This window comes from Nicotiana tabacum, chromosome 1 (assembly GCF_000715075.1).
Source record: "Nicotiana tabacum cultivar K326 chromosome 1, ASM71507v2, whole genome shotgun sequence".
Taxonomy (NCBI): domain Eukaryota; kingdom Viridiplantae; phylum Streptophyta; class Magnoliopsida; order Solanales; family Solanaceae; genus Nicotiana; species Nicotiana tabacum.
The window spans coordinates 59,444,128-59,471,659 of NC_134080.1; the positions used below are offsets into that span (position 1 = coordinate 59,444,128).

The following is a 27,532-nucleotide window of genomic DNA, read 5'->3' on the forward strand; positions in this document are numbered from 1 at the left end:
TGGACAGGCTAATCAAGTCAGCGTATTTCATTCCTGTGGCAGTTACCTATTCTTCAGAGCAGTTGACTGAGATTTATATCCGCGAGATCGTGCGTCTTCACAGTGTGCCCGTGTCTATCATTTCTGATCGAGGTACGCAGTTCACTTTGCACTTCTGGAGGGCAGCACAGCATGAGTTGGGCATGCAGGTTGAGTTGAGCACAACATTTCACCCTTAGACAGACGGACAATCTGAGATATGCTTCGTGCTTGTGTTATAGATTTCGGGGGTTCTTGGGATCAGTTCTTGACACTTGCTGAGTTTGGCTACAACAACAACTATCAGTCGAGCATTTAGATGGCTCCCTATAAGGCATTATATGGGAGGCGGTGTCGATCGCCAGTTGGATGGTTCGAGCCGGAAGAGGCTCGGTTGTTGGGTACAGATTTAGTACAAGATGCCTTAGATAAAGTCAAGATTATTCAGGATCGACTTTGCACATCTCAGTCTAGGCAGAAGAGTTATGCCGATCGTAGAGTTTGTGATGTTGCATTCATGATCGGAGAGAGGGTGTTGCTCGGGGTTTCGCCCATGAAGGGTGAGGTGAGGTTTGGGAAGAAGGGCAAGTTGAGCCCTAGGTATATCAGACCTTTTGAGATATTTCAGAGAGTGGGTGAGGTGGCTTACAAACTAGCATTGCCACCTAGTTTATCACCAGTCCATCCGGTGTTCCCTGTGTCTATGCTCCGGAAGTATCACGGTGATCTGTCCCATGTGTTAAATTTTAGCTCAGTCTAGTTGGACAAGGATTTAACTTATGAGGAGGAACCGATGGCTATTCTAGCCCAGCAAGTTCGATAGTTGAGGTCAAAGAGTTATCCTTCAGTTTGAGTGTAGTAAAAAGGTCATCCGGTTGAGGCAGCTACTTGGGAGTCTGACACGGACATATAGAGTAGATATCGACACCTTTTTACCATCCTAGGTACTTTTCTATGCCCGTTCAAGGACGAATGGTTGTTTTAGAGATGGAGAATGTGATGAACTGATAGGTCATCTAGAGTTTCAAACATTAATTCTGTGTTTCGAAGCCTCCAATAGCTTCTTTAATCCTTCCTCAATTTACGTGCACAGTCCAAGTATTTTTCCGGAAGGCTTTTATGTTAAAAATAATAAAATATGAAATTTGACCTTAAAGATCCATTTGAGTTGACTTCGGTCAATATTTTGAGCAAACGAATCCGGATCTATTTTTGATGGTTCTTATGGGTCCATATCGTGATTTGGAACCTGGGCGTATGCTCGGAATCAAATTCGGAGATCCGTAGCTCGAGTTATCGCTTTTTGTCGAAAATTGAAAGTTTAAAGGTTTAATGACTTTAAATAATTGACCAATGCCTGACTTTATTTATACCGGGTCCATATTCTGATTTTGGAACCGGTATAGGTCCATTACTATATTTATGACTTGTCTATCAAATTTGTTGAGAAACGGAGTTGGTTTGACGTGATTCGGACGTCTGATTGTTAAAATAGAAATTCTAAAGTTTTCTCAAAAATTTCATTTGATTTGGTGTTCGATTCATAGTTCTAGGCATTATTTTGGCATTTTGATCATGCGAGCAAGTTCGTATAATGTTTTTGGACTCGTGTGCATGTTTAGTTTGGATCTCAGAAGGCTCGGGTGAATTTCGAATAGGCTACGGGTGGTTTGGAACTTAGAAAAATCTTGTTTTTCCTTAGCTTCAGCTATCATCTGGTTTCCTTCTTCGCGATCGCGAAGGTACTCACGCGATCGCGAAGAGTGATCTGGGCTGGGTGGGACTTTCTTTATCGTGAACGCGATTGTTGGGTCGCGAACGCGGAGTGTTGGGGGGTTTACCCTCCACGAATGCGACCAGCTTCACGCGAACACGTAGCTTTAGGGACCTGTGGAAGGGGACAATCATTTCTTCTACGCGAACGCGAGCACTGGCTCGCGAATGCGAACGCCATGGGGGAACAACCTTTACGAACGCATTGTCGAACTCACGAATGTGAAGGCCACTTGGGTTGTTGCACATCGCGAATGCGAAGAAGGCCTGACGCAATGACTAAAAATAGACCAAAAATGGGATTCTTCCATTTTTTGATAAACTCTCCATTGGAGCTCGGCCTAGAGGCAATTTTAAAGGGAAAACTCAACATCAATTCATAGATTTGTACACTTTAACTCATTATCTTCCATTTCTAACATCACCCCATTAATTTCTAGCCCTAATCTTTATTCTTCCATGGTAGAAACGGGGGATTTAGGAAGAATTGAGGGTTTTTTCAAATTAGGGCTTTAAACCTCAATTTGAGGTCGAATTCCGAAACTAATTACATAATCGGGTTCGAGGGTAAATGGGTAAATAAATTTTGGTCCGAACCTCAGGTTTTGACCAAGCGGGCCCGGGTCAATTTTTGACTTTTTTGGGAAAAGTGTGGGAATTCTAAATTTATGCATGTAATTGATTCCTTTAGCAATATTTGATATTATTGAGTCAATTGTGGTTAAATACGAGTGGTTTGGAGGCGGATTCTAGGGGAAAAGCTCCCGTAGAGCTCTGAGTTGATTATGAAGTGAGGTAAGCGTTGATTTTAGCCTTAATTTGAGGGAATTAGGAACCCTCTGACTATGTGCTATGTGAATTTCATGTGTTGCGGCGTATATCCAAGGTGACGAGTGCTTATACGCCGCCAAATTACTTGTTTCCCTGATTTTCTACTTTTCCTTAATTACCTCCTTCCCTGCCTTAACTATTATGTGCCCAAATGCCTTCCATGTTTTAATTGCTACTTGTTAATCGTTGTTTCTCCTGTTAAAAATGTTAGACCTCTTCATGCTTTCATGACTTGCTGTTATTTTCCTTAATTGATGTACTTGCACCTTCTAATTGTCATTTACTGGACTTGTTTTGCCGTATAGTATTTCATATGTAAATTTTCAAGTGGTGCAAGGTTTCCTTTATGTTTCAGCTTTATATTCATCAGTTTTGGAAGTTCTTGTGATTTGAAATATGGATTTAATTGTACTCGGCGAATAATTGTACTTATATGGTGGGATCGGGTTGCACGCTGCAACATGTAAAATAATGGTGGATTGACACGGAGGAATAAGGGTGATTTTGCACTGATATGGTGTGATCGGGTTGTAAGCCGCGTCAAGTGAAATAAGGGTGGATTAATACGGTGAAATAAGGGTGAATTGTGATATTGATTATGTTATATGATGGGATCGGATTACGCGCCGCAACATATATTTATTATGATTGTTGATATTATTACGGGGGGATAAGATAGGATTGTGTTGTATGGGTTGGATCGGGTTGCATGCCACAACAACCTATGTGTTTCTATTTTCGTGAGCTGTGTCGGTTTTCGGTATTTTCATTTGAAACTCTACGGATTAACAATTCTGACCATCACTGGTTTATTTCTTGAGGTTGTAGCTATTATCTTCAGTTAACTGTCTTATTTTGTTCTACATTTCCTTCTTCTGTCTTTATTATATACTGCATAAAGATTGTAGTGTGAGTGACTTGCCTTAGCCTCGTCACTACCTCGTCGAGGTTAGGCTCGCACTTACAGAGTATATGGGGTCGGTTGTACTCATACTATATTCTGCATTTCTTGTGCAGATTTTGGAGTTGGTCCCAGCGGCGGTTATTAGCGTGCTCGGATTGGACAGCTTTGTGGAGACTTGAGGTACAACTGCTCAGCGTCTGCAGCTCCTAGAGTCCCCTCTCCTTTTATTTAGCTGTGTACTTTCCTTCAGACAAATTTATGTTTTATTCAGACCCTTGTTTGTACTATTCTAGTAACTCGTGCACTTGTGACATCGAGTTAAGGGTTGTATCAGATATTTTAGTTGTTATAGTTTCCGCATTTTACTTTTGATTATTACAGTTATTTTAGTTCTTTCTCACTGTTTAATTTAAATTGTTGAAAAATGGATATATTGTTCTAACGTTGCTTGCCTAGCAAGTGAAATATTAGGCGCCATCACGGTGTGAGAATTTAGTGTCGTGACAATAGTACTATTTTATTTTGTAATATTTTTACCTTTTTACAAGCCATGGTTTTGATCCCCGTGGGACATCCATGACCAAATATTGTAAAGTTAAATAGTTATTGATCAATATCTTATTTAACAAAAAAAGAAATAAGAATACACTCATATGTACTAACAACTTCATACTTAAGATGCTGATCGCTATTCTCTTAGTGTTGTTATCAGTTGGAGAAGAAAGGAAAGTAGGGCTTTTTTCCGGTTCGAAGAAGATCAAATTTTAAGGGACACACAAAGATCTTCTCCTTACATAATATGTGAATTTTTTATTTTCGTTGGTTTAAATGCATTCATTTTGTCACAATATAAACGTATTTTTTCCCCTCTCAATTTGGAAAAAGTATTATATCTAAAAGGTTGTACTTGGAACCACATTATATGAATTAATTTAGTTGGTTCATTCTTACAAGTACATATTAATTATTTGAAAAAAATTGGTTACAAAATAAATCATAAATAATTTATGTAATAATCTTTTCTTATTCTTTTTTTCGTGGAGTTTTTTCTTGATATATCTTTCATAAGAATACTTTCCTTTTACAATCTTGGAACCCCACATTTAGTAAACTTTCCCAAAATATTTTAACGAAAAGTTTTACTAAAATCCAATATAATTAGGAAAGTACAAATTACTATGTAAGAATTTAGAAAAAAACTTGTCACTCCTTACCTAATCACAAACCTTTTACCTATCCCACATTAAACAAACAAAACCCTCACTCCCATCATCTCACCACGCTCTCCTCTCCTCTTTCCTTTTCCTTTTTCCCCATTTGCTCACCTCATTTCCAACTTTCCTCTCTCTCTCTCTCTCTCTCTCTCTAAACCCTTTTCTCCCAAACCTCTCTGTCCCCTTTACCGCGAGATTCTCTTCTCCTTCACAAAAAAGAATTTTTTTCTAGGGTTTTCTCTTCTCCAAAAAATTCTAATTTTCCTATATTCATAAGCCCCAAATATAAATACTTATTATTACAGCTGTCTTTCTACAAAAACCCAACTGGGTTTTGTTCAGTATAAGCTTAATCTTTATACGGTTTGATTTTGGGCGGATTTTTTGAGGTGGGATTTTTTTCTCCCTATTTGCGATGCAAAAATCCGATCTTTATCACTGTCCGATGTGATGACTATTTTCATCAGTCAATGGCTTTGACTCTCCTACTTTTTTTGGTATTTTTCGTAAACCCTCTATCGATTTCGGGTTATTCAGACGATGATTCCGAGTTAATTCTATTCCATCAAGACTATTCCCCGCCGGCGCCGCCACCTCCGCCGCCGCACCCGCCGTCGGTATCATGCGAGGACGATCTTGGCGGCGTTGGGTCGTTGGATACAACTTGCAAGATTGTGTCCAATGTGAATATCACTAAGAGTGTGTATATAGAAGGGAAGGGAAATTTTTATGTCCTTCCAAACGTGACCGTAAATTGTACTTTTACCGGTTGTGAAATTGGGATTAATGTGACTGGGAACTTCACTTTGGGTGAGAATTCCGTGATACTAGTTGGAACATTCCAGCTGGTGGCGGATAACGCTACATTTAGTAATAGTTCAGCTGTGAATACCACTGGTTTGGCTGGTTCAGCGCCAGCTCAGACGAGTGGGACGCCACAGGGAGTGGAGGGAGCGGGTGGAGGGTACGGGGGACGAGGGGCGTGTTGTTTGACGGATGAAAAAAAGATTCAGGAGGATGTTTGGGGCGGGGATGCTTATGGATGGTCCACATTGCAAATGCCATGGAGTTATGGGAGTAAAGGCGGGACCACAAGTAAGGTTGTGGACTATGGTGGGGGTGGAGGTGGAAAGATAATGCTGTTGGTGGACAAGTTTCTTGAAGTGAATGGCAGTGTGTTGGCTGATGGAGGTGATGGAGGCGTCAAAGGTGGCGGCGGCTCTGGCGGTAGCATCTACATCAAAGCCTATAAGATGTAATATTTCTTTTGCTTTATTTCCATATTCATATTCAGCAGTATTACTATCTTTCTGTGCCCTTGAATTTCTCCATATTATTAGTTTGTACTGGCGTACTGCCATTATTCTTTGTGACTAGAAATGTGGATTTTCTTTCATATTGCTATTCTTATACTGCCCTTATTCTTATGTTACTAGAAATGTTCAGTAGGTTCATGTAGAAATCTTTTTCTTCTGTGGGATGATGAAGTGTTAGACTATGAGTTGGTAGGAGAAATAGGGTTGTTTTTTGAGGGAATACATGGAACTCTGCACCATTGGGACAAACAAAAGGAGCTTATCACTTGTAAAGGTGCTACAACATGTAGTTTGCATGACTTGCAATCAACCTTTGGTTTGCACCGGATATTTTGTGAATGATTATATCATGTTTCAACGAAAATTTTCAGTGCATGGATGGTATCATATCACTGTGAGATGTGCTTATGCTGAATTTATCTTGCTTTATAAGAGACTGTCCTTGGTCGCATGGTTGTTTCTACAGAATGAAATATGTTAGGTAGATACATGTAATTAGGCTTGACGAACCATGCTTGAATGGTTCAAAATAATAGCTTGTTTGGCCAATCTTCTAAAATCATCTTATTTTGAGAAGCGCAAGTACTTTTCTAAAAAGTACTTTTGGTGAGAAGCAGTTTGTGTTTAGCTAATTGATTTAAAAAGCATTTTTGAGCAGCAATTAGTGTTTGGCCAAGCTGTATAAAAGTGTATAAAAGTGTATTTTTCTCAAAGGTGCTTTTCAAAAAAGTGCTTCGGGGTAGAAGCTACTTTTTTCTGCTTCTGCTTTTATTCAAAAGCACTTTTTTTTCTTCCAAAAGCTTGGCCAAACAATTCAACTTTGAAAAAAAGCATTAGTGCTTTTGGCCTTGGAGAAGCTTGTCTAAACAGGCTATAAGTTGATTTATCATGAGGAATAATCCCAGTAAGTAGAAGAAGAAAGAATACATGAGCTGCAGAATTTCTTGCTATTGGCTCAAGTGAAACAGGAGTAGATCATCCTACATTACTGCACTAGGGTTGGAGGCGTGCTTCTTGGGGCTCTTCGTGGTAGCCTATGAGAGGCAGTAAGTTTATCTTATCCGAATATCCTGTTTAGCTAGAAAACAAGAGTGAAAAGAAAGGAGTAGACACATCTGAGGTTGGTGTTCATGATGAGAAAGAATTCCTCGTTGCTGGGAACAGCACGTGCATACTCTCAGTCAAGATATAGACTACTATTAAAATTTTGGGTTGAAGTGTGCATACTGAAAAAGGAAGATGAAAGTTTGATTATATAAATATTTCTGAAGTCATTTTATCCCCCAAAAAGAAAAAAATTCTGAAGTCATAGGTAGTTGAAAGATTCCTTTTACTATTTACGCATGTTAGTAACTTATAGATACATCTCTTGGGTGATTTTGGAATTCAAATATTTCTGTCGATCAGTACAGATATTCAAGTATTTTATATGTGACCTTTAGATACCATGAGAAAATAAGAGAAGAGAAATATCGATTACTTGAAATTTGATGAGTACAAGGTCTGCATCTTTATTGGGTAACGGGTAAATTCCGAAGCTGTTCTACCTCTTTATAGGTCTTAATGAAGAGACACATATGATATTTGTCCAATGTGGGATAATTCCAACTTAAGACTTAATTCTTCTTAAACGGTGAGCCTTAAAAGAGTTAATTCTTCTATTACTTTAATTGTAACATGCTTACACTAACTCTTCAACATTCTTACACACCCCTTGAAACTCAAAGTAAAACTTAGAGATCTATTCAAAACTATACACCCAATAGAAAAAGCTTATGTACCATCTAGCACTGACATGACCTTTGATTTGAAAACAGCAACTTATTTTTCCTTCATACCTAAAAAAGAAATCTCGTTCTTGCACGCGGAGATAAGGATTTCGTTAATTATTCTTCTGGAACACTGTTCCTGCAGCAGTATGGTGGGTGATATGGAAGGAAGAAATCAGAGAATTTTGAAAAGAAGAAAGGAAAGCATTCTGAAGCTCAAGAACAAATGTATCAATAGTCTAGCTCTTTGGTGTAAGACAATGGATGTAAATGTTACATATAGTTTGGTACTTCCTTAGGTACTGTAGCAGTGTGGTGGGTGATATGGAAAGAAGAAATCAGAGAATTTTGAAAGGAAGAGAGGAAAGCATTATGAAGCTCAAGAACAAACGTATCTATAGTCTAGCTCTTTGGTGTAAGACACCACCACCACCACCAACAACAACACAAACCCAATGGAATCCCACAAGTGGGGTTTGGGGAGGATGATGTGCACACAGACCTTACCCCTGCTTGTGTAGATAAAGAGGTTGTTTCTAATAGAACCCCGACTCAACATCGTCGCAACAACAAAGCAAAGGAAATAAAGTAATGAAAAAGACATGGAAAAGGCAATAACAACAAAGAAGATAGTAACAGAAGCGAAGAAGCGAAGCAGAAGCACATTAGATGGATATAGACAACCAAGAATAAGACTAAATGAGAGGTGCGTACAAGTTGGCCCGGATACCACAGTTATACAAAAAGAATAACACTAAATGAGAGTAATACTAAAACTATCAGTAAGGACAGACAGAAAGCTCTATTACCTACTAACCTTCCACCTTAATTCTCGACCTCCACAACTTCCTATCCACTGTCATGTCCTCACTAAGATAATGGATTTAAATGTTACATATTGAAACAAATGGTAGTTCCTTAGTTACTTGCACATGCACTAAGGAATTGAGCTTTTTGCAATGCCACTCCTGACTCCACTAAACCAACCTGGTGCCAGTACAGCTTTTGCTAAGTTTGCTACGTGATTAAAAATGTCCTAATATATATGTATAGATTTGATATTTCATAAGAATTGGTTAGCATTAGCCATTATGTGGGTTTTATGGAAAGAGAGAAACACGAGAACTCTTGAATGAGTAGAGAGTGATTTCATCAAATTGCAAAATAGCCTTTTGTTTCTAGTTACTTTTTGGTGTACCCATGAGGTTCCTGTGTGTATAAATGATTGGGTTACTTTGTAGAGAACCATATTGCGGTGTAGGTTCTTTTTTAGTATACGGCTTTTATACGGGATTTTCCCTCATCGTTAATAAAATTCTTTACTTTATAAAAAAGCATTTTGTAAGAATGGAACAAAAGTTCACTTATACAGAGGAATTTGACAACTTTTACCTATCAAACAAAGAAACAAAGAATGGAACGAACATGTTGCTTGGGTACTTGATGTCACACATCAAAAGAAGGTAGTGGTTGCTGCTGAGGGAGGGATGGTGAAGGAATTAAAGAATGGAAAAGGTCAAATGAAAAGATTGATACATCAAATGCAGATAATCACATGCCTGTCAAAAGTAACTGAAGCTTTAGATGCATTATTGGGGCTGGCTGTTACAGTTTGTGGTAAACTTTCTTTAAAAGTTAGCTTCCTTTAAGCTGTCATGTTCTTTACTTGAATTGAATGGCATCCTGATTCTCTGATTTGTTTACTCCTGTGTAATTATTCAAGTCAATTCTATGATATCACTGAGGCATCTAGGAAGTGCCTCATAAAAGATGAGCGCATGGAACGTGATGTTCAAGGCGTCCAAAAATGAATCCAAGCATCTTTAGACTTTAAGCTTCAGAAATACAGTGTTGACTTTAAGAGCTAAGCTGAATTCAGTATTATGATGACTTCCAGTATCCGGAATAAGCTTCTTGTTTTAAGTTTTCATGTCTTGCATTTGAATAAAATGGTAATCTTATATCTGCTGTAAGGTTTCCCCATTCGATTTTCAAGTAAATTCATTGATATAGGGAATGCATCTAGCAAGTGGGTAGGGGAATGATGTTCCTCTGTGAGGCTGAAGGCCTTGTAAACATCAACTGATCATGTAATCATATATTGATATGCTCTTGCTTTAGCACATTCACAAGATATAGTTGGCATTCAAGTTGAGATTTGTAGTGTGTGGTGTGAAGTATTATGATCAAAACCTGCAATATAATAAGGTATAACCAAGAAATTCCCCCTGGGTTAGTTAGTTGGCTCAGTCCTAATTGGCGCCATGGGTGAGAGGTTGGCTATGGGGGGATGAGGAGAGGTAGAGGTAGAGGTAGGCCTAAGAAGTATTGGGGAGAGGTGATTAGGCATGACATGGGCTACTTCAGCTTATTGAGGACATGACCGTTGATAGGAAGGTATGGAGGTTGAGAATTAGGGTAGAAGGGTAGTGGTTAAGCAGGCGTGTCTTATTTATATGTCGGTCTCATTAGTGTTAGTCTCGTATTTTCATTTCTTCGTATCCGCATATTTCTTTTACTATATGTCGTTTCTTTCGCTTCGGTCATTATATCACCTTTGCTTGCTATGGTTACTACTTGTTGTTTCTGCTTCCTTTTTAGTTTTTTCTCTTGAGCCGGGGTCTATCAGAAACAACCTCTCTACCTTCGTAAGGTAGGAGTAAGGTCTGCATACACTCTACCCTCTCCAGACCCCCACTTTGTGGGATATCACTGCGTTTGTTGTTGTTGTTGTTGGACACTCTTGTGCTAAGCAATAGATACATGCATCTAAATACATGGAAATTTCAAAATTTGGAGGACACATGGTGCATACTTCTCACATAATGCATCAATTTCGAAGGTGTCTTCTTGAATGATCAATTTCATAATATTTGACATCAAAATGGATAGTCATTCTACAAAAGATTCTAAAATACATTTTCGAAAAAAAAAAGGTTCTAAAATAGCAGCAGGTTAGAAAAGAAAATGGAATACGACATTTGATGTGTGCATCTCTAGTTCTCTTTGGTCTATTTCCTTGTTGGTTCTGTTTGTCTGTTCACAAGTTTCTTTTGCTCCACAGCTCCAGAGAGACCCAAGTCCTCTCTCTCTTATTTCTCCCCCCCCCCTCCCCCCCCCCCAAAGTTGTTCCCTGCACCTAAGAAAGCTTTTGACAAAATAAAAGAGCATGGAACTAGTGACGAATTGTTGTCTATTGGGCTGACATGAATTGAAAAATTCTAAAAGCTATTGGACATGCTGGGTTGGTATTGGACTCAAACATCTGAATGCGAGTGGACTTGAATTGGTGTTCGTGTTATGTGGCTCAGTTGTCTGAGATATGGTGTCCATGCTTGCTAGCTCTTTTATTTTGGCAGATGTGTAGTGAATATGATTTTCAAACTGGCAGGCACCACCACCTTGCTGCCAGCATCAACTTTCTTTCATTAACCTATTAAAAGTTTTCTTATGATGAAGGTAAAAGCTATAATTGCTGAAGGTTCACTTGCAAAAATTGTGTGAAAAAGGTTACCTGAAAGAGACAAACGGTAGAAACCTACTGTATGAAGAATGCTTGACCTGTTGCAAACTTGCAATGCGCATTTATGTTACTCTTTGAATAGCTATATATGCATTGATGTCCTTTTCCCTTATCTTCCTGGATGGTTCCTATTGTTCTCTTTCCCCATCTGCTGGTTATCAGCAGTTATGAGTTACTGTTTTCCACTTTTAGCCATCAGAGTAATTTTGAAACATTTGAAATGGAAGCCCAAGTGGCTGACTTGGAAACTTTGCAATAGGTAGTGTAAATAGAGATGGACCAGATTTTTTCCAAATTCCATGCATGATAACTACTTAGGAGCTACTTACTTATCAGTGTCTCTGGTGATTGCGGATCCCCTTCCTTGTCAATCAGAAGTAGTTGAAGTGATAGAGCCTTTATTCAAATAAATTTTATTAGTATGATGAGCTTCTCTCAATTATGTTGGGTGATAGAATAGGGGATTTGCTTTGATAAGCTTATGAATTTACAAGAATGTAGAGAGGTCAGGTAGGATAGGAACAGGAAGTATAATATGATCGGAAAACAGCTACTTGGTGGAACATCTCTACTGAAGAACTATTTCAGTAGAACGGGTGCTGCTGTGTGGTGACCATAGAAGTAAATTAGTAATGAAAAGGAAAAAGTTATGTCGTTTAACTATTAGTTCTATTGGTTCGATTTTTGCTTCTAGCGAAGATGAGAAGCAAAAAATGAATGTGTTGGTAATACACCCCAAGGTTTCTTTAACAAAAGAATCTTGATAAAAATATAAAATAATACATTAGCCCTTCCATGACTCTAGCAGCTATCTTATACGACATATTATTTCATGTTTATACACAATTACCCTGTTGCCGGGAACACAGTGGTTTTCCTGAAATTTTAATTGCAATTACCTTACTCGGTTGTTGATATGTCTTAAGTTGCAAAAAGAGTCGAATGCTTGTACCTGCACTGCCATTTAACCCTTTCTTTCTCACCAAATGCAGGACCGGAAACGGTAGAATTAGCGCTTGTGGAGGTGATGGTTTTGCTGGTGGAGGTGGTGGAAGAGTTTCTGTCGATATTTTTAGTAGACACGACGAACCAGAGATCTTTGCGTATGGTAGGGCTATTTACCTTGTTTGTTTAAGAATCTTCTAACTTCACACATTGTTTATGTGAAGTGTGATAACTTCCCAGTTCCCGCTCATAGTTGAGCAAGGGAACTAAACCATGGAAAATTCTATGGCTATTCCAAAGATGAATGATGAAGTGAGAATTGGCCTCTCGTGCTTTTGGATTTTAACTTGCACCATGCTGTGTTAAACATTAGCTATCTCTACGTAGCAACTATTCCCTTAGCAGGATGCATTATCTCTCGTCTTGATGAAAGATTTATTCTAGAAATACTTATGGTAAGAAAACCTTATCATGTGGGCTCCGTAAGTAGTTAATTGTGGCCTTTGGATAGGTAAACCGCTTGAACATTTCTTACTTCTATTTATTATTTTGTTCAGCTGGTACTAAAGCCAATGCAACCTCCATTTTTCTGCATGCAGGAGGAAGCAGTCGTGGTTGCCCAGAAAATGCAGGCGCAGCTGGAACTTTCTATGATAATGTCCCCCGCAGTCTTACTGTTAGCAACCACAATAAATCAACTTCTACAGACACGCTTCTCTTGGATCTTCCTCAGCCACTTCTGACAAATGTTTATATTCGCAACCACGCTAAGGCTGCTGTCCCCTTGCTGTGGAGTCGTGTTCAGGTTGGTGGAGTGCATCTTAATTTTCCTTTTTCAGTTTTTCGTGAGAGTAAATATATGTGTAACCTCAATTGATTGAACTTACTTGACATTGAATCTATTGAGTGAAGCATCATAGAGAAGTTATATTTTCCTTGGTTATAATGAGAAATTTTGCTGTTTATTCTTTATAAAGATAGTCCCTTCCTACTCCTTTATTCTATTTTATGCATATCAAACTCTTGCCTCAGGATGTTATGTATGTTTCTAAATGATTCCTGCATTGTTTTACAATTAATGCTTTATTTTCCTTGGTTGCGTTAGTTTTCATGGTTTTGCTTCGTGTTTCCTAGGTTAGGTGTCTTTAACTTGTCCTCATTGATTTTCTTCACATGGATCTTACAATGAAGAAAAGGGATTGTTCTGGTTTCCCATTTTTTATTTTGTTATTTGTTCTGATGTTTTACCGATACTTTTAAGTTGTACCCATAATGTGATGCATTGTAGATAAATCTAGAAATTGAGTTATGTACCAAAGTTATCAACTCATCTTCATTCTAGATTCTACATGTCACAGGATGGGCATTTAATCTGAAAAGGTTAAATTTGCTTGACATCTAACTTCTTTCATCTAAGAAGAACTTGATTTCCTTATGTGAAAGGAACTTGTATAAGATAGAAAGATAAAATCCCCAAGAGCTGCAATGGGGGTCCAAGGGCTCTGAAAGAATAAAAGTGATACAAAACACTCCAATCCTTTTTTTGCTTTTCCAGTTATAGAGCTCTTCATTTAAATTATCTTTATAACACCCCTTTTAATTGAAGAATTTAATTATTCAGAAGCTTACAATAATTCTTTTACTTTCACTCCTTGAAAAGCCAAACAAGCCAAGGGGTTTCTTTTCACCTTGAGGTGACAATGAAATGCCTTGGGAAATTTAGCTGCCTAAGCATTGTAGTGGTTCTCCAGCTTCCTTCTGTTTTGCACCCCTGCCTCTGTTTTTGGATTATATGAGTATCTTATCTCTCTCTCATATAGGTCCAAGGTCAAATCAGCCTTTTGTGTAATGGAGCGCTGAGCTTTGGGCTGGCACGTTATGCGATGTCAGAGTTTGAATTATTGGCAGAGGAGCTTTTGATGAGTGATTCTGTCATTAAGGTAAGCGGTAGAATCTCCTTGCAAATACAGATTTTGTTGTTTTATAGGGTTGTAGTGTCTCCTTAAGCCCTTTCTTTTGGTGATCTATAGAAGTGTTAATGCAATATTCCAATTGGAAAGTCTTTTTCACATCCGTTTTTCATTTACATTTGTCTTCATAAACTCTTAACTGTTAAACTCTAGCTTGTGCCTCTACTCTTCTTTTCTTCTACTTGAATGATGTTATAGCTGTCCTTTGGAGCGTCAACTTTGATGCATTACTTGCATTGACCACCGGAAACATCAATACATGCAATACATATTGCATGTGTTTGCTAAAGCTACTTCACGGAAGTTGAAAAACAGCTTAGCTAAGCGTAAGGTCTCCCTGCTGTTGTGTTGTAGTTGTACTCTAATAACAGCTTGACTAACTATTAACCGTAATGTCTCCTCAGTCTTGCATTTTCTGACACTGTCATATAAAAGCATAAAAATAATCTTAAACGAAGGGAAAAGTTCCAGACTGAAGCAGGTGACGCTAGCTTTGTTACCTTCTTTTCATGCTGCTGTATCTCTCCTCCTTGTACTAAAATAAGGTGTCTCTCCTTGTAGTGCAGATGCCTGAGGCTGTCAAGTAGCTCCCTGAATATAAATTGAAAATTATCTTGAGTTGGTTATTTTGAGAACTTTCTATGTTTAGTTTGCATGATTTGGGTTCTACCTATGTCAAAATGATTTAGAACCCTACCTTCGGTTATTTAACCTAAGATTTTTGCTATAATCATTTTGCTTACTGAAAAAAGGATAATAATAGCAGGGATGACTCTTAGATTTGTGCAATGCGCGGCACCAATTTTGAAACTGTGGTCCAGCACCCTTTTCTTTTATTTCAAAAAGATTTGCATGTCTAGAATCAAAAGGAGAGTTTATAGTTTCTCTTTCCTTCATTATTTGGGGTCATAAGCAACCAAATGAGTTGGGATCCTCTGAATGCTGTTCCTTATTTGATTGTAGATTAATGTTTCTTTCATCATTAAGGTTTTAAGGAAGAGTTGTCACAATTATTCATTAGGATGAAAGAGAAGTTGGAGTTTTATTCACTGACAATGTCTGGTCTATCTCGCTGCTGCTGTTCCCTTCGTGTTGTATGCTCTTGTACCTATTTTTTTGATACGGTAGGGTAAAATACCTACTTCAGCCAGCCTCAGTTTTGCTTCTGTGATTTTATGCTTTCTTTTGGCTCTTTGGCATAAATTTCTTCACTCTGCTTCTAGAATCATGATTATATATTGCAGCTCTTATACTCATTGTCCTTAAGCGCTGTGTCTTGTATTAGCGTATTTCTGAAACCTTGGCAGTGAATGTTATCTGATTTGTTCTTTTCAGGTTTTTGGAGCGCTACGGATGTCTGTCAAAATGTTTCTGATGTGGAATTCGAGAATGATAATTGATGGTGGTGGAGATCAAAATGTTGAGACAACAATGCTTGAGGCTAGTAACCTAATTGTTCTTAAGGTGCTCTTTCTTTTTCCGTTGCTTGTTTTTCTTGGTTGTCTTCGCGTACTTGTTCATTTTGAGATGTCCTCTACGTGCCATCTTATGCAGGAATCATCTCAAATTCGTTCGAATGCAAATCTTGGAGTTCATGGCCAAGGGTTGTTGAATTTATCTGGACCAGGAGATGCTATTGAAGCTCAAAGACTGGTCCTGTCTTTATTTTACAGCGTCAATGTGAGCAGAAATCTTGTTTTGAGTCCTTTTGTTTCTGTGTTTATAGGAGATGTGCAATAGATTCCTAACTGGTCTATACTTGCTTTCTTTCGACACTTGATTTTTCCTGGTCACTTGATCTTTTATGGTATTTTTGACATCGGTATATGGATTTTTCAAATTGCGTGTAGTAATTTCTTTCTCCCTCGTCGTCTTTATATGAATATCAGATGCAAGATAATATATGTCAGTCTGCATTGGGTATCTGTGTTACTGTTCCAATTCTTTTCACTAGCAAGGTGGTAACTGAGCTTAGTCTTTGCTCAGGTTTTCACCTGATCTATGTTCTGCCTCAGCTCCTGAGGAGCTTGGTATTCCAGTTCCTGGCCTTATATGTAGTTTGGGTTGACCATTTTTTTTTTCTATATATCATATCTATTTATTTTATTTCTTGCCTACTATTCTCTTACTGCATGCAGATTGGACCAGGGTCGGTTTTGCGTGGTCCTTCACGAAATGCGACAGCTGATGCTGTGTGAGTTCCTAATTACTTGTTCCCTCCCCCTATTGTTTCTTTTCCAAGAAGCTTTCTTTGATTTGTTAATGGGATATATGGTGCTTGATAGGAAACCGAAGTTGAACTGTGATAGTCCAGGTTGTCCTTTTGAATTGCTCCACCCTCCAGAAGACTGCAACGTGAATTCTTCACTATCATTCACTTTACAGGTGCTATTTTCTGCCCAGTATCAAAACAGACATCTCTGCATGATGTGTGTATAGATTGTACGGTGCACTTATGCAACTCTAATTCTCCCTTTATCTGCAGATCTGCCGAGTTGAAGATATCCTTGTTGAAGGCCTCATAGAAGGATCTGTTGTTCATTTCCACAGAGCAAGGACTGTAGATGTGCAACCTTATGGAATTATTAGCACATCAGGGATGGGTCTGTTCTTAATTTCCTTCAATTTATATTTGATGTTATCATATTAACTTTTTCAATGTAACCCTTATCTTACATTGCTTTTCTTAAGGCAGGGTTTAATTTCTTTAGTGATTGAGAAATACTAGTGTATACTATCATTGCTTTGACAGTTCAAATTTATCTGTTAGAGAAAGGTCAAATTTGCCTTAAAGAAAAAAGCTCACATTTAGATGCAAAACTTCAATGTTATTATTGTCAAACAAATCAAACGACAACAATATACTTTCTCAGAACGTATTATGTAACCTCATTGTTTCATCGGTTCCACTGTGTCATCTCCACAGGCTGCACTGGAGGAGTAGGCAAAGGATCAGTTCTAAGCAATGGTCTTGGCAGTGGTGCTGGTCATGGTGGTGAAGGCGGATATGGATATTATAATGGAAGCTGCATTGGGGGTGGCATCACATATGGAGATCCCAATTTGCCATGTGAACCCGGCAGTGGAAGTGGGAATAGTAGCCTAGCTGGATCAACAGCAGGTGGTGGTGTTTTGGGTAAGTTGGATTCGTCTTCACTATAATCCCCAACTTCCACTTTCTTCCCTGTGCTAGCTTTATCTTTTTGTATATGACAAGTGACAACCTGTGGATGGTTGATCAACTCGATTTGGTAATGAAACAAATTGCATAAACATCTATTGCTTTATTAATTTTGTAGTAAAGGTGGAATTCTTCATGTGATCTTGAATTTCCTCTTTAAGTAGTAGAATAATTATCATGGCATGCCATGGGCCTGGTGAAAAAAAACAATGCAAGCTTTGTAATGCCAAATTTAAATGTTAAGCCGACAACAGTTTTAAATGCCACTTCTTTTTGTTGCAACCATATCAGCTAAGTCTTACATTCAACTGAGAGGTCAGGCCAACTCCGCATTCATCCTGGTTTGATCCAAAAATTAGATTTTATTGAATGGATTAATCACCCGAAATTACTAAAATTTTGAAAGAAAGATACATCTTATTCAAATTCTCCCGCTATACGAGTGGTATAAAGAAGTAGAAGACCTGCACAAACATATGGTTCTTCACAAATAATATCCGCTTATACTTATAAAAACTTTGCCGGTACTCCAAGATTTAACCAGTAACAAGAAACTAGCATTCAGTACAAAATTATTTTCCACACTTTCACAAGCTTCCTTTTTTCTTCTAGAGTACCCACAAGATAGCCAAAAGGGTTTCATCACATGCTCTACATCTTCTATTCCTTCGTCGGAAACCCCAGCTAAACATCACATCCTTTTCTGTGGTGGGCATCATCCACTATATTCCGAACAGACTCTGCACCATCCATCATAATTGACTAGCTGCCAAAAGGGTGGTAATAGTTTGTCCACGTTTTCTCTCGAGCGGTCGCACATGTAACACTGCTATTTACTTATTTTTCGAATAAAGTAATAGTTGCAGATGTTTTGTATAGTCTGCAGGCATAGTAGAGTGTTCATTGATTGAAGATCTGGGGTCTTCTTATTCTCCAAACATGGCAGTTTTGGTATCTGCATCTAATGCTTCTTCTTCCATTGTTTGTAGTCGTCCTCTTTTCCTTCCCTTCCAAGGTCCAAGAACTCTTTTTTGATAAGTCAAATGCTTCATTAATAAGCACCAATTCAGTGTCCGAAAATACATACAAGATGTGTGTGTCACTCTGCTTGAGTCATACATTGTCTTCTACCAAAGGTACATGTGCAATAACAAAGATCTATTCATGCTTTCTACATCATTCTCACTATTACAAAATGATCTCCTATTCCATTTGTTCCATATACTCCTAACGGAGACAAGTAGATGTCATCTTCCATGTCTTTCCTTTCGTTGCTGATTCTCTCCAATCTCCAGCTTTTAGTTGCGTTCTCTACTAGTTCCAAGTAATTTTGTTGATAAAATGATCGATTGTTTCTCTTTGCTGAGGGAAGGGAGTGTGTATGAGATGATCTATTAGATTGTTCCTAACCAACCATCTTGTACCTAAAGAATTTGCTTTGGACAGAAAAGCTTGAAAACAAATAAAAGGGGCTTGGAAAAAATGTAATATTGTTCCTCTAAGTTCACTTCCTTATTCAAGCTCTGTTCATTATTCAAACTGAAGTGTTAACGAGCAAGAAAACATTCTTTATAAAATGTGATATTCATATTTTTTCAAATGTCAGAGTAAAGTAACACATGTGCAACAAATTCTCTAACCTTGTCAACTTCTGTGTGCTTCTACCTATTTAAAGCCTATCTAGTGTAAGTTTTTGGCTTGAATCGGATTTTGCATCCTCTGGATGCTCCTATTAATGGAATTTTACCTTACCTGATTAAAAGAAAAGTTTTTGGCTTGAATGCCTATGACTCGTCAAGCTATATCAGTTTTCGTCTGAATTTTGTCCTGATGCTTTACTCATTCATGAGATTCCCATTACATGCTACTGCTTGGCCAGTTGCTGTGAAAAACAGATTATTGTTTTTAATGCTTTGTCACTACACTATCTTTGGGTACTGTATAAATCTGTTTCCTCTGTTTCTCTTTTTTCTACTGTCATCCAAATGCAGTAATGGGCTCGTGGGAGCATCCCCTGATGTATTTGTCGGTTAAAGGCAAAGTTGACTCTGACGGGGACAGCTTTGAAGAAAGCTTCAGGAAGAAAGGTTATCTAACTAGAGATCAGTACATAGGGCCTGGAGGTGGATCCGGTGGAAGTATTCTATTGTTTTTGAGATCACTCCATCTTGGTGAATCTGGCACCATGTCAAGCCTTGGAGGTAGTAGCAGTTCCAGTGGTGGTGGTGGTGGAGGTGGTGGACGAATACACTTTCACTGGTCGGATATTCCTACTGGAGATGTGTATCAGCCAATAGCAACTGTGAATGGGAGCATCTATACAAGGTTTGTGCAGTTATGAATCAACATATTGCTAAAAAATTTATTTCCACAAGTTGTGCTATTGTTAATTTGCGTACTTTGGGATATGCACGGGTCATTTGATAAGTTATGGATAACTTGTGTAGTCATCTTAGTGCATCTTTTTCTAGTCTAGTTATTGTACTATAGAAATTGCTGAAGTAAACAGGTCCATTGTTCCGTGTTCTAGCCTGCTGGTAATGCCATGTTTCAATTCATTGAAAGATGCAATCTTGTTTCCCTGAATTCATAAACCATTTTTTCGAGACTGTATTATTGCACTATCAAGAGATGCAAATAGCTAGACCTGAAATATCCAAATGTTAAGTCTTGTTGTGTTTGCATTCTTTTGCTGCTGTTCGGATTACTTTGCTATGTAATTGGTACTTCTTGTCAAATTCTCTGCTTATAACATGAAGATACATAGTTTCACTTCAATGACTAGATAGAGTTGTAGCCTCACTTTTCATTGTTCTCTTTGGAAGTATGTCACTACATTGCTTATGATACTTCCTGAGCATCTGATTTCAAATTCTAATGGATGTTGGTTTATTAGTTGCATCAATTAGTAATTTGTTATTTGGCCTGATGGCCACAATCAACTTCAGAACCTCAAGTGCAATTTGTTGCTTCATTCTTTGCGGTTGCTTAGCTGGTCTAAGATCCAGTTAGGAGATAAAGCTAGAGACTGGATTAGAAGGTTTTTTTTGGCTGTTAATACATTTTTACAGGATGGATCCTATGAATGCATTTAAGATCTCTGTGACTGACAGGTCATTAAATTAAAGGTATTACAAAGAATTCCATTGTGGTTTCTTCGTGTATCCCACACGTCCTTTTGAGATTTTTGCAAATCTTTTTCTAGGAAGCATCTATGTATTGGTTTATATCTATATACTATATAGTGTTAGCATGTTAGGAGCGATTAGCAATTGGTTAATACTAAAGCCGTCAATATGGGCTTGGCCCGTTGGGCCGGCCCAACCCAGCCCAGGATTTAATAGAGTTGGGCTAAGATTTTTGGAGCCCATTTAAAAATGAGGCTTTTAATCCCGGTCCAATTAAGCCAGTGGCCCATGAGGCTTGACTAAGGCTGGGCTTGGACGGCCCGCGGGCTTAATGAACATATTTAATTAAAATATAAAGAATAGAAAAAAATACAGGAAACTAAAAATAACAAGAAAAGTAGTTCAATCTCAAACCGGTAATATTTTTATGTGAATTTAAATACTTTTTGTTCTTACAATTTTAGTTATTTCTTGATGTTTAACTAATTAACATTGTATATAATTATATATTTAGATGAAAATGAAGATGTTAAGACATTTTTATTTCACAAGAGGATTCAAACGTGCTTGATGAAGATGATTTGTTAGTGCTGGATATTTGAAAATATTTTGAGTAGTTTGTTTTGAGTATTGACTTTTAATGGATGAAGTATTGTCCTCCTTTTTTGTGTTTTATAGTAATCTATTGGAACAATGTCAAAATTTATTAAGTTTTGTAGGTTATAATTTGAATTTTAAAAAATATAAAAAATAAATTTTAAAAAGGTGGCCCGACCCGTGGGGACCCGTGACCCATGTAGGGCTGGGCTGGGCTGGCCATTTTGAGGCCCGTCAAAACAGTGGGCTGAGCTAGGCTGGGTTGAGCCAACCCGTACTGACAGATCTAGTTAATACTGAGTATTTTTCATGAATTTGTTTTGATTATTTTAAATGTGTTCCCTTTTATGGGAAAATCGTCCAAGTTATTGTAAATAAGTTATGCTGGAGGTGAGCGATACGTGAAGGTCCTCAGAAGAGGTCCTCTTAGTCGACCTTCAGATCAATTACTAATCCGGTACAGTTGTTGACTTAACTTTGTAACAGTGGTTCCAGTATTTACCTTTTTTTGTATTTATGTCATGTGTGCTGGTTCTTCAGGGGTGGATTGGGTGGAGAGCAAGGTGGTAGTGGTGGAAGTGGAACTTTGTCTGGAAAGCCATGCCCAAAAGGTCTTTATGGGATTTTCTGTGAGGTAAGTTCCCAATAGTATCTATAAACTTCTCTTTGTATAAGGTTCTTGAATCAGCTTGAAAGAAGGGCAAAGAAAGAACTTCCTGGATGGAGGGGGTGGTCATTTCTTTTTTCCTATCATCAGTCTGTTATCATTTCCAATTGTGTGGGTTTCCAACTTTCCATTGCTTTTCCTTCCCTAAAATTCGGAAATGTATTGTCTGTGAATTTTTCCCTTTTTTTAATTTTATAATTCCTCTGTTGTGTCTATGCAGGAATGCCCGCTTGGTACTTTCAAGAATGTCACGGGATCTGATAGAGCCCTTTGTGTTTCGTGCCTGAGTGATGAGCTCCCACATCGAGCTGTTTATATTTCTGTCCGAGGTATTGCAACTGACGAGCTGTTTATAGCAGCTGCAAAGGCCTTCACTAGTTTCTGTATAATAGAGGAATAAGGAGGCCAGATACAAGTTACTTTCACCAACATAAATGTTATGGCTTTTGGGGTTAAGTTTTTTCTTTAAATAAATAAATAAATAAGAAATGAATCTTTTAAGACACTAAGTAACATTCAAAAGATCTACATCAGTGAAATTAACTTGTATAAGTCTCTGTATTTCCTACATTTTGACAGATTCTTTTCTTATCCTATTTGTTCAGAATTCGTGAAATTTTGTTCTCTACACAATTCTTTGCTGATTTGCGGTTGATGGCTACTCTTAGACTAACTTTAAGAAGCTTTCCTTGTAATAGGTGGTGTTACAGAACGTCCTTGTCCTTACAAATGTGTTTCCGAGAGATACCATATGCCTCATTGTTATACAGCTCTTGAAGAACTAATCTACACGTTTGGAGGACCCTGGCTGTTTGTTCTTCTCTTGTTAGGTCTTCTCATTTTGTTAGCGTTGGTTCTTAGTGTAGCTCGAATGAAGTTTGTTGGTGTCGATGAGTCACCAGGTCCTGCTCCCACACAACAGGGTTCTCAAATTGATCACTCGTTTCCATTTCTGGAGTCATTGAATGAGGTCTGTCCAGATGTCTCTTATTGACATACAATAATGCAACTGTATTAGATTGTCTACTTTTTTACTAGCTTAGGTGGAATTTGAAGGTAAAAAGTGGAATTTGGCATTGGCTTCTTTCAGGTTTTGGAAACAAACAGGGTCGAGGAGTCCCAAAGCCATGTCTATAGATTGTACTTTTTGGGTCCAAACACATTCAGTGAACCTTGGCATCTGTCTCATACACCTCCACAGCAAATAAAAGAAGTTGTGTAAGTTGATTTTTTTTTTTCCGTTTTATCTTGGCAGTTTACTCTTTTGTTTTGAATGTGTTGCTTTGGTTGTTTTGTTTCGTTGAAGTCGTTTTTTTTTTCTAGTTTACTCTTGCTTTAATCCAGAAGGGAAAATGAGGGAGGAGGAATATGTATCTCTTTCTGCCTCCATTTTCTCTGGCTGGTTCTTTTCTTCATTTTAATATTTTCCCCAAAATCTGGAGTCTTTGTCTTTCTTCTTCGAATAATTTATACAAACTGGGAATAGCCATTCAGTAGTTCTGTATTTAACTGCCAGATATGAGGGTGCCTTCAACACCTTTGTGGATGAGATTAATACTATTGCTGCCTACCAATGGTGGGAAGGAGCAGTGCATAGCATTCTTTGTATCCTTGTGTATCCTCTTGCATGGTCATGGCAGCAATGGCGGCGTAGAATGAAGTTACAACGTCTTCGTGAATTTGTTCGATCAGAATATGATCATGCTTGCTTACGTTCTTGTCGATCACGTGCTCTTTATGAGGGGCTGAAGGTTAGATTATACTGTACTTTGGTCAGATATCATTTGTCATTATTTTATTTTTAAGCATGTTTAGAAATTTGAATGGGTGAAGTTTTGGTTCTTTCTGCTATTTGCTGTTCAAACTTCAAACTCCATTTTTGTACTCTGGCTTTGTGTACGCTTGTTTTATGCAGATGACAGTCTTTTGGATATTTTTCTTGCAACACTTTATTTGTTCATCAATAAAGTGGCATAAATGTATTGTTAAGTTTGAACAGCATCTTTATTTTGTCAGAGTTTCTAATTGGACCAACTATATCATGTTGAGCAGGAAAAAGTAGCATCTCAGTTGTGTGATAGCTCTGCGTATTTTTTAGTACAGCCATTGTGTCTTGTATTTTGACTTTGTACTGCCATCCATATGATGTAACTCACAATTTTGATTTCAGCCACTGCTTTTTAGTTTTCCACTGTTGATTTCTTCCTAAAATTAAAAGACTTCAATCCAAATTCTCTTTCAACCATAGTGGACCGCTTCTAAAGATTAGCATATTATAAATGACTCCTGGATATATCAGACAGAATTTGTTAATAAAGTATTAATTTTATGATATCAGATGATGAATTAAATTATTTTCTTAATAACATTAGTTTTGATTTTCTTTTTCGGTTGCAAAAATGTGTCATTTCACCCTGTTTTATTTGATTTTATGTTCAGAGTCCCAAAAGCAAATTTTACTGAACCATGTGGTTCGAGAATGACTTCTCAACCTTAATTATAGGTCTTCATGACTGTAGGTAGCAGCAACACCTGATCTAATGCTAGCATATTTAGACTTCTTTCTTGGTGGTGATGAAAAGCGAAGCGATCTTCCTCCTAGTCTTCACCAAAGATTTCCGATGTCCCTGCTATTTGGTGGTGATGGAAGTTATATGGCTCCATTCTCACTCAATAATGACAATGTTCTTACCAGTCTTATGAGTCAGGTTAGCCATGATCCAATGCAAAAAAAAAAGTTAGAGAAGCAGGGATTTCCTGATGCTTTTATTCACCTTGTACTTAAAGATATGCTATTGTTTTCAGTCTGTTCCACCTACTACATGGTACCGTCTTGTGGCTGGTTTGAATGCACAGTTGCGCTTGGTACGTCGGGGTTGCCTTAGTACAATGTTTCGCCCGGTGCTTAGATGGCTTGAAACTTTTGCCAATCCTGCTTTAAGGGTCTACGGCATCCGCGTGGATCTTGCATTGTTCCAAGCAACAACTGATAGCTATACTCAATTTGGACTTTCGGTGTGTGTTATCGAAGAAGAAACTGGACTAGTGTCTTTTGAAGGGCTTGATGAAGGCTCCAGAAGTGAACACCTATCAAGGTATGGTGTGCACTTAGAGTTTCCTTTAGATCCTTTATTTGGTTTCTCCTGCATTTTGTCCCGACTCCGGTCCATTTGGACATATTCCTTCATCTGGACTCTCATACTTCTCATTGTTTCACTTTTATCTGTGACTTTTATTTAAGTCATGAATACATGTTAAATATGTATTCATTCGTTTATGCACTGTTTGTGTTGCTATCAGTTGCTGTCATTATTGTGAAATTGTTACATGGTCATCTTATGGTCACTGAAGAAGGACCGGCGGGGAGTGGTAGAAGAGGGCAGGGGTTTAATCATCTGAAGATTCTATCACTGATTAGTTCATGTCTGCAAGTTAAAGTGTTTAATAATATGTAACGACTCTAAAGTCTAATGGATTTGGAGAGTCTTGCTTGAAAGAAGAACAATTCATAGCTAGTTCCTCCTTGAACTTTTTTTTATTCCAGTCTGCCATTTTTGCTATTTGCTCTAGGCACCCCAAATATTTTCAACTTTTAATGTGGAGGAAGGTAACAATATTAATCTCATATCTTCCCCCTTTTGTTTGCTCCCCCAACTGCAATGGACCTAATTGATCTATTTGTTTCGTTGTTTGCAGTGATAACAACACAGACATACAGAATTCTCCGCGCTATCTAAGAGATGAGTCAAACTTAAGGGGGGATGACAAAAACACTGTAAAGCGGAAGTTTTACGGAGGGATTTTGGACATTAACAGCTTAAAAATGCTTAAGGAGAAAAGAGATCTGTTTTATATTCTCTCTTTTTTAATTCATAACACTAAACCAGTTGGTCATCAGGTCGGTCTCTCTCTCTCTCTCTCTCATCGGGTGGCCTTGAAATTTTGTTACTGAGAACATTTTGTTAATGTTGCAGGATCTTGTTGGTTTGGTCATTTCGATACTGCTGCTAGGCGATTTTAGTTTAGTGCTGCTTACTTTGCTCCAGCTGTATTCGATTTCCTTAGCGGATGTCTTTCTGGTTTTGTTTGTTTTACCTCTTGGAATATTATTTCCATTTCCTGCTGGAATCAATGCTCTCTTCAGTCATGGGCAAAGGCGTTCTGCGGGTCTTGCACGTGTATATGCAATGTGGAACATTACATCCCTGATTAATGTTGTAAGTAACTTTACCCTTTACCCTTAAAAATGAAAAGAGTAATTACGCCTGTAGCGAACTTGTTTTGGTAATCTATCTGTTCCTTTCCCAACTTATTTACCTTTTTAGGGCCCATAAACAGTCAGCATTCTTTAAGTGGTCCTTATATTCTGCCTTCTCTTTCCTTGTGCCTTTCTTTTTTCTCTTTACTTACTGGGTCATACTCTGGGATTGACTGGAGGGAAAGCTGCATTATCACTGATGCTCGATATAAAAGTCTCATCAGTGTAGGACTTTACATCTTCTCTGGTGATATACTTTGTCAATTTCTGTTCTTTTCATCTGTTAGGGTTTTTTACCCCAATAAAGTGTCAATTAGTTAGGAGTTATCAATTTGTATACTTCAAAATGCAATCATTTGGATCTACTACCTCTCCCAAATTTGAACCCTGTCCTCTATTGAACCCTAAAAGAGATATTGTAGTAGCACGTTCTCAGTTACATAATCTACCACCAAATAAGTGCTGTTCAATGAGTACCATTTATCTTTCTTAACAGTTTTTGCACTAATGTCCATATCCAGTTCAAGTCAAAATTCATCATTCAGTTTTGGTTGGTGTTTTCAAAACTAACTTGGGATGTACATTCATCTACTGAGATGGTTGAATTGCATGTCACCATAACTTATGATTTTTCTAATTGACCAATTAGAACCATTCGCTGTCTAAACTCTCCACTGAGGGCGTAAATTCATTTCATCAATATGTTTTACTGACTATTTTCTGGTTATGCCTACTTACTGCTCTGTATATCATTTATCTCATGCTAGATTGTCACATTTGTCTGTGGATATGTCCACTATAGCACCCAATCAAGCAGAAAGCTTCCTTACTTCCAGCCATGGAACATGTAAGCATTCTGAAGTTTGTCCAATGTTGTCATCTGAAATTTATCCAATTTCGCTATCAAATAATGCTTTTGCTATTGCAGGGATGAAAGTGAATGGTGGATATTTCCTTTCGCACTGGTTCTGTGTAAATGTATCCAATTGCAGCTCGTAAATTGGCATGTTGCTAATCTAGAGATTCAAGATAGGTCGTTGTATAGCAATGACTTCGAACTGTTTTGGCAATCATAGTACAAAGCTGAGCAGAAATATTCCGCTAACACCCTATCTTTTTTCTGGGTTCATTTAGATTTTTCTACATCACCCACTTTTTGCCTTTTTTATAGTCGTTTAGATAGTGAATTGTCACAGATGTAGAAAGGAATTGGGTAGACAACAGAAGAAAGTTGAAAGAGTAGATAGAAATACCGAGAGAGGCATTCATTGTGTAACACCCTCCACTTTTGGTTGTGCAGTTGTGTTTCTTCACTGTAAATATCCAAGATATATATCCTTCTGGAATTCTAATGTAATCTTCGGGTGATGCTTATTAGTTTATTATTCAATAAGATGTGATTTTCTAGCTGAGTTCTGTTGCCTTATCAGTATCTCGA

General features: G+C 37.9%; 1 protein-coding gene across 1 annotated transcript; it reads left to right on the top strand.

The window, feature by feature from the left end:
- The first annotated feature begins 4,811 nt into the window (after window positions 1-4,811).
- Window positions 4,812-27,506, top strand: LOC107829307 (uncharacterized). Its single transcript, XM_075250979.1, has 22 exons — window positions 4,812-5,995; window positions 12,341-12,456; window positions 12,893-13,098; window positions 14,114-14,233; window positions 15,599-15,727; window positions 15,818-15,943; window positions 16,402-16,457; window positions 16,549-16,648; window positions 16,749-16,866; window positions 17,190-17,399; window positions 19,436-19,769; window positions 21,710-21,803; window positions 22,057-22,165; window positions 22,535-22,806; window positions 22,927-23,054; window positions 23,353-23,587; window positions 24,356-24,544; window positions 24,642-24,931; window positions 25,533-25,734; window positions 25,811-26,053; window positions 26,862-26,941; window positions 27,023-27,506. Exons 1-22 carry the CDS (start codon window positions 5,211-5,213, stop codon window positions 27,168-27,170), a joined length of 4,290 nt encoding a protein of 1,429 aa, XP_075107080.1. The 5' UTR covers window positions 4,812-5,210; the 3' UTR covers window positions 27,171-27,506.
- Window positions 27,507-27,532: the final 26 nt, after the last annotated feature.

Excerpts from the sequence above, each read along its gene's own strand:
- LOC107829307 (XM_075250979.1), top strand. The coding sequence starts at position 5,211 with ATGGCTTTGACTCTCCTACTTTTTTTGGTATTTTTCGTAAACCCTCTA. Across the intron at positions 14,234-15,598 it reads TGAGTGATTCTGTCATTAAG|GTTTTTGGAGCGCTACGGAT; the intron begins GTAAGCGGTAGA and ends TGTTCTTTTCAG. Across the intron at positions 23,588-24,355 it reads CTCTTTATGAGGGGCTGAAG|GTAGCAGCAACACCTGATCT; the intron begins GTTAGATTATAC and ends TCATGACTGTAG.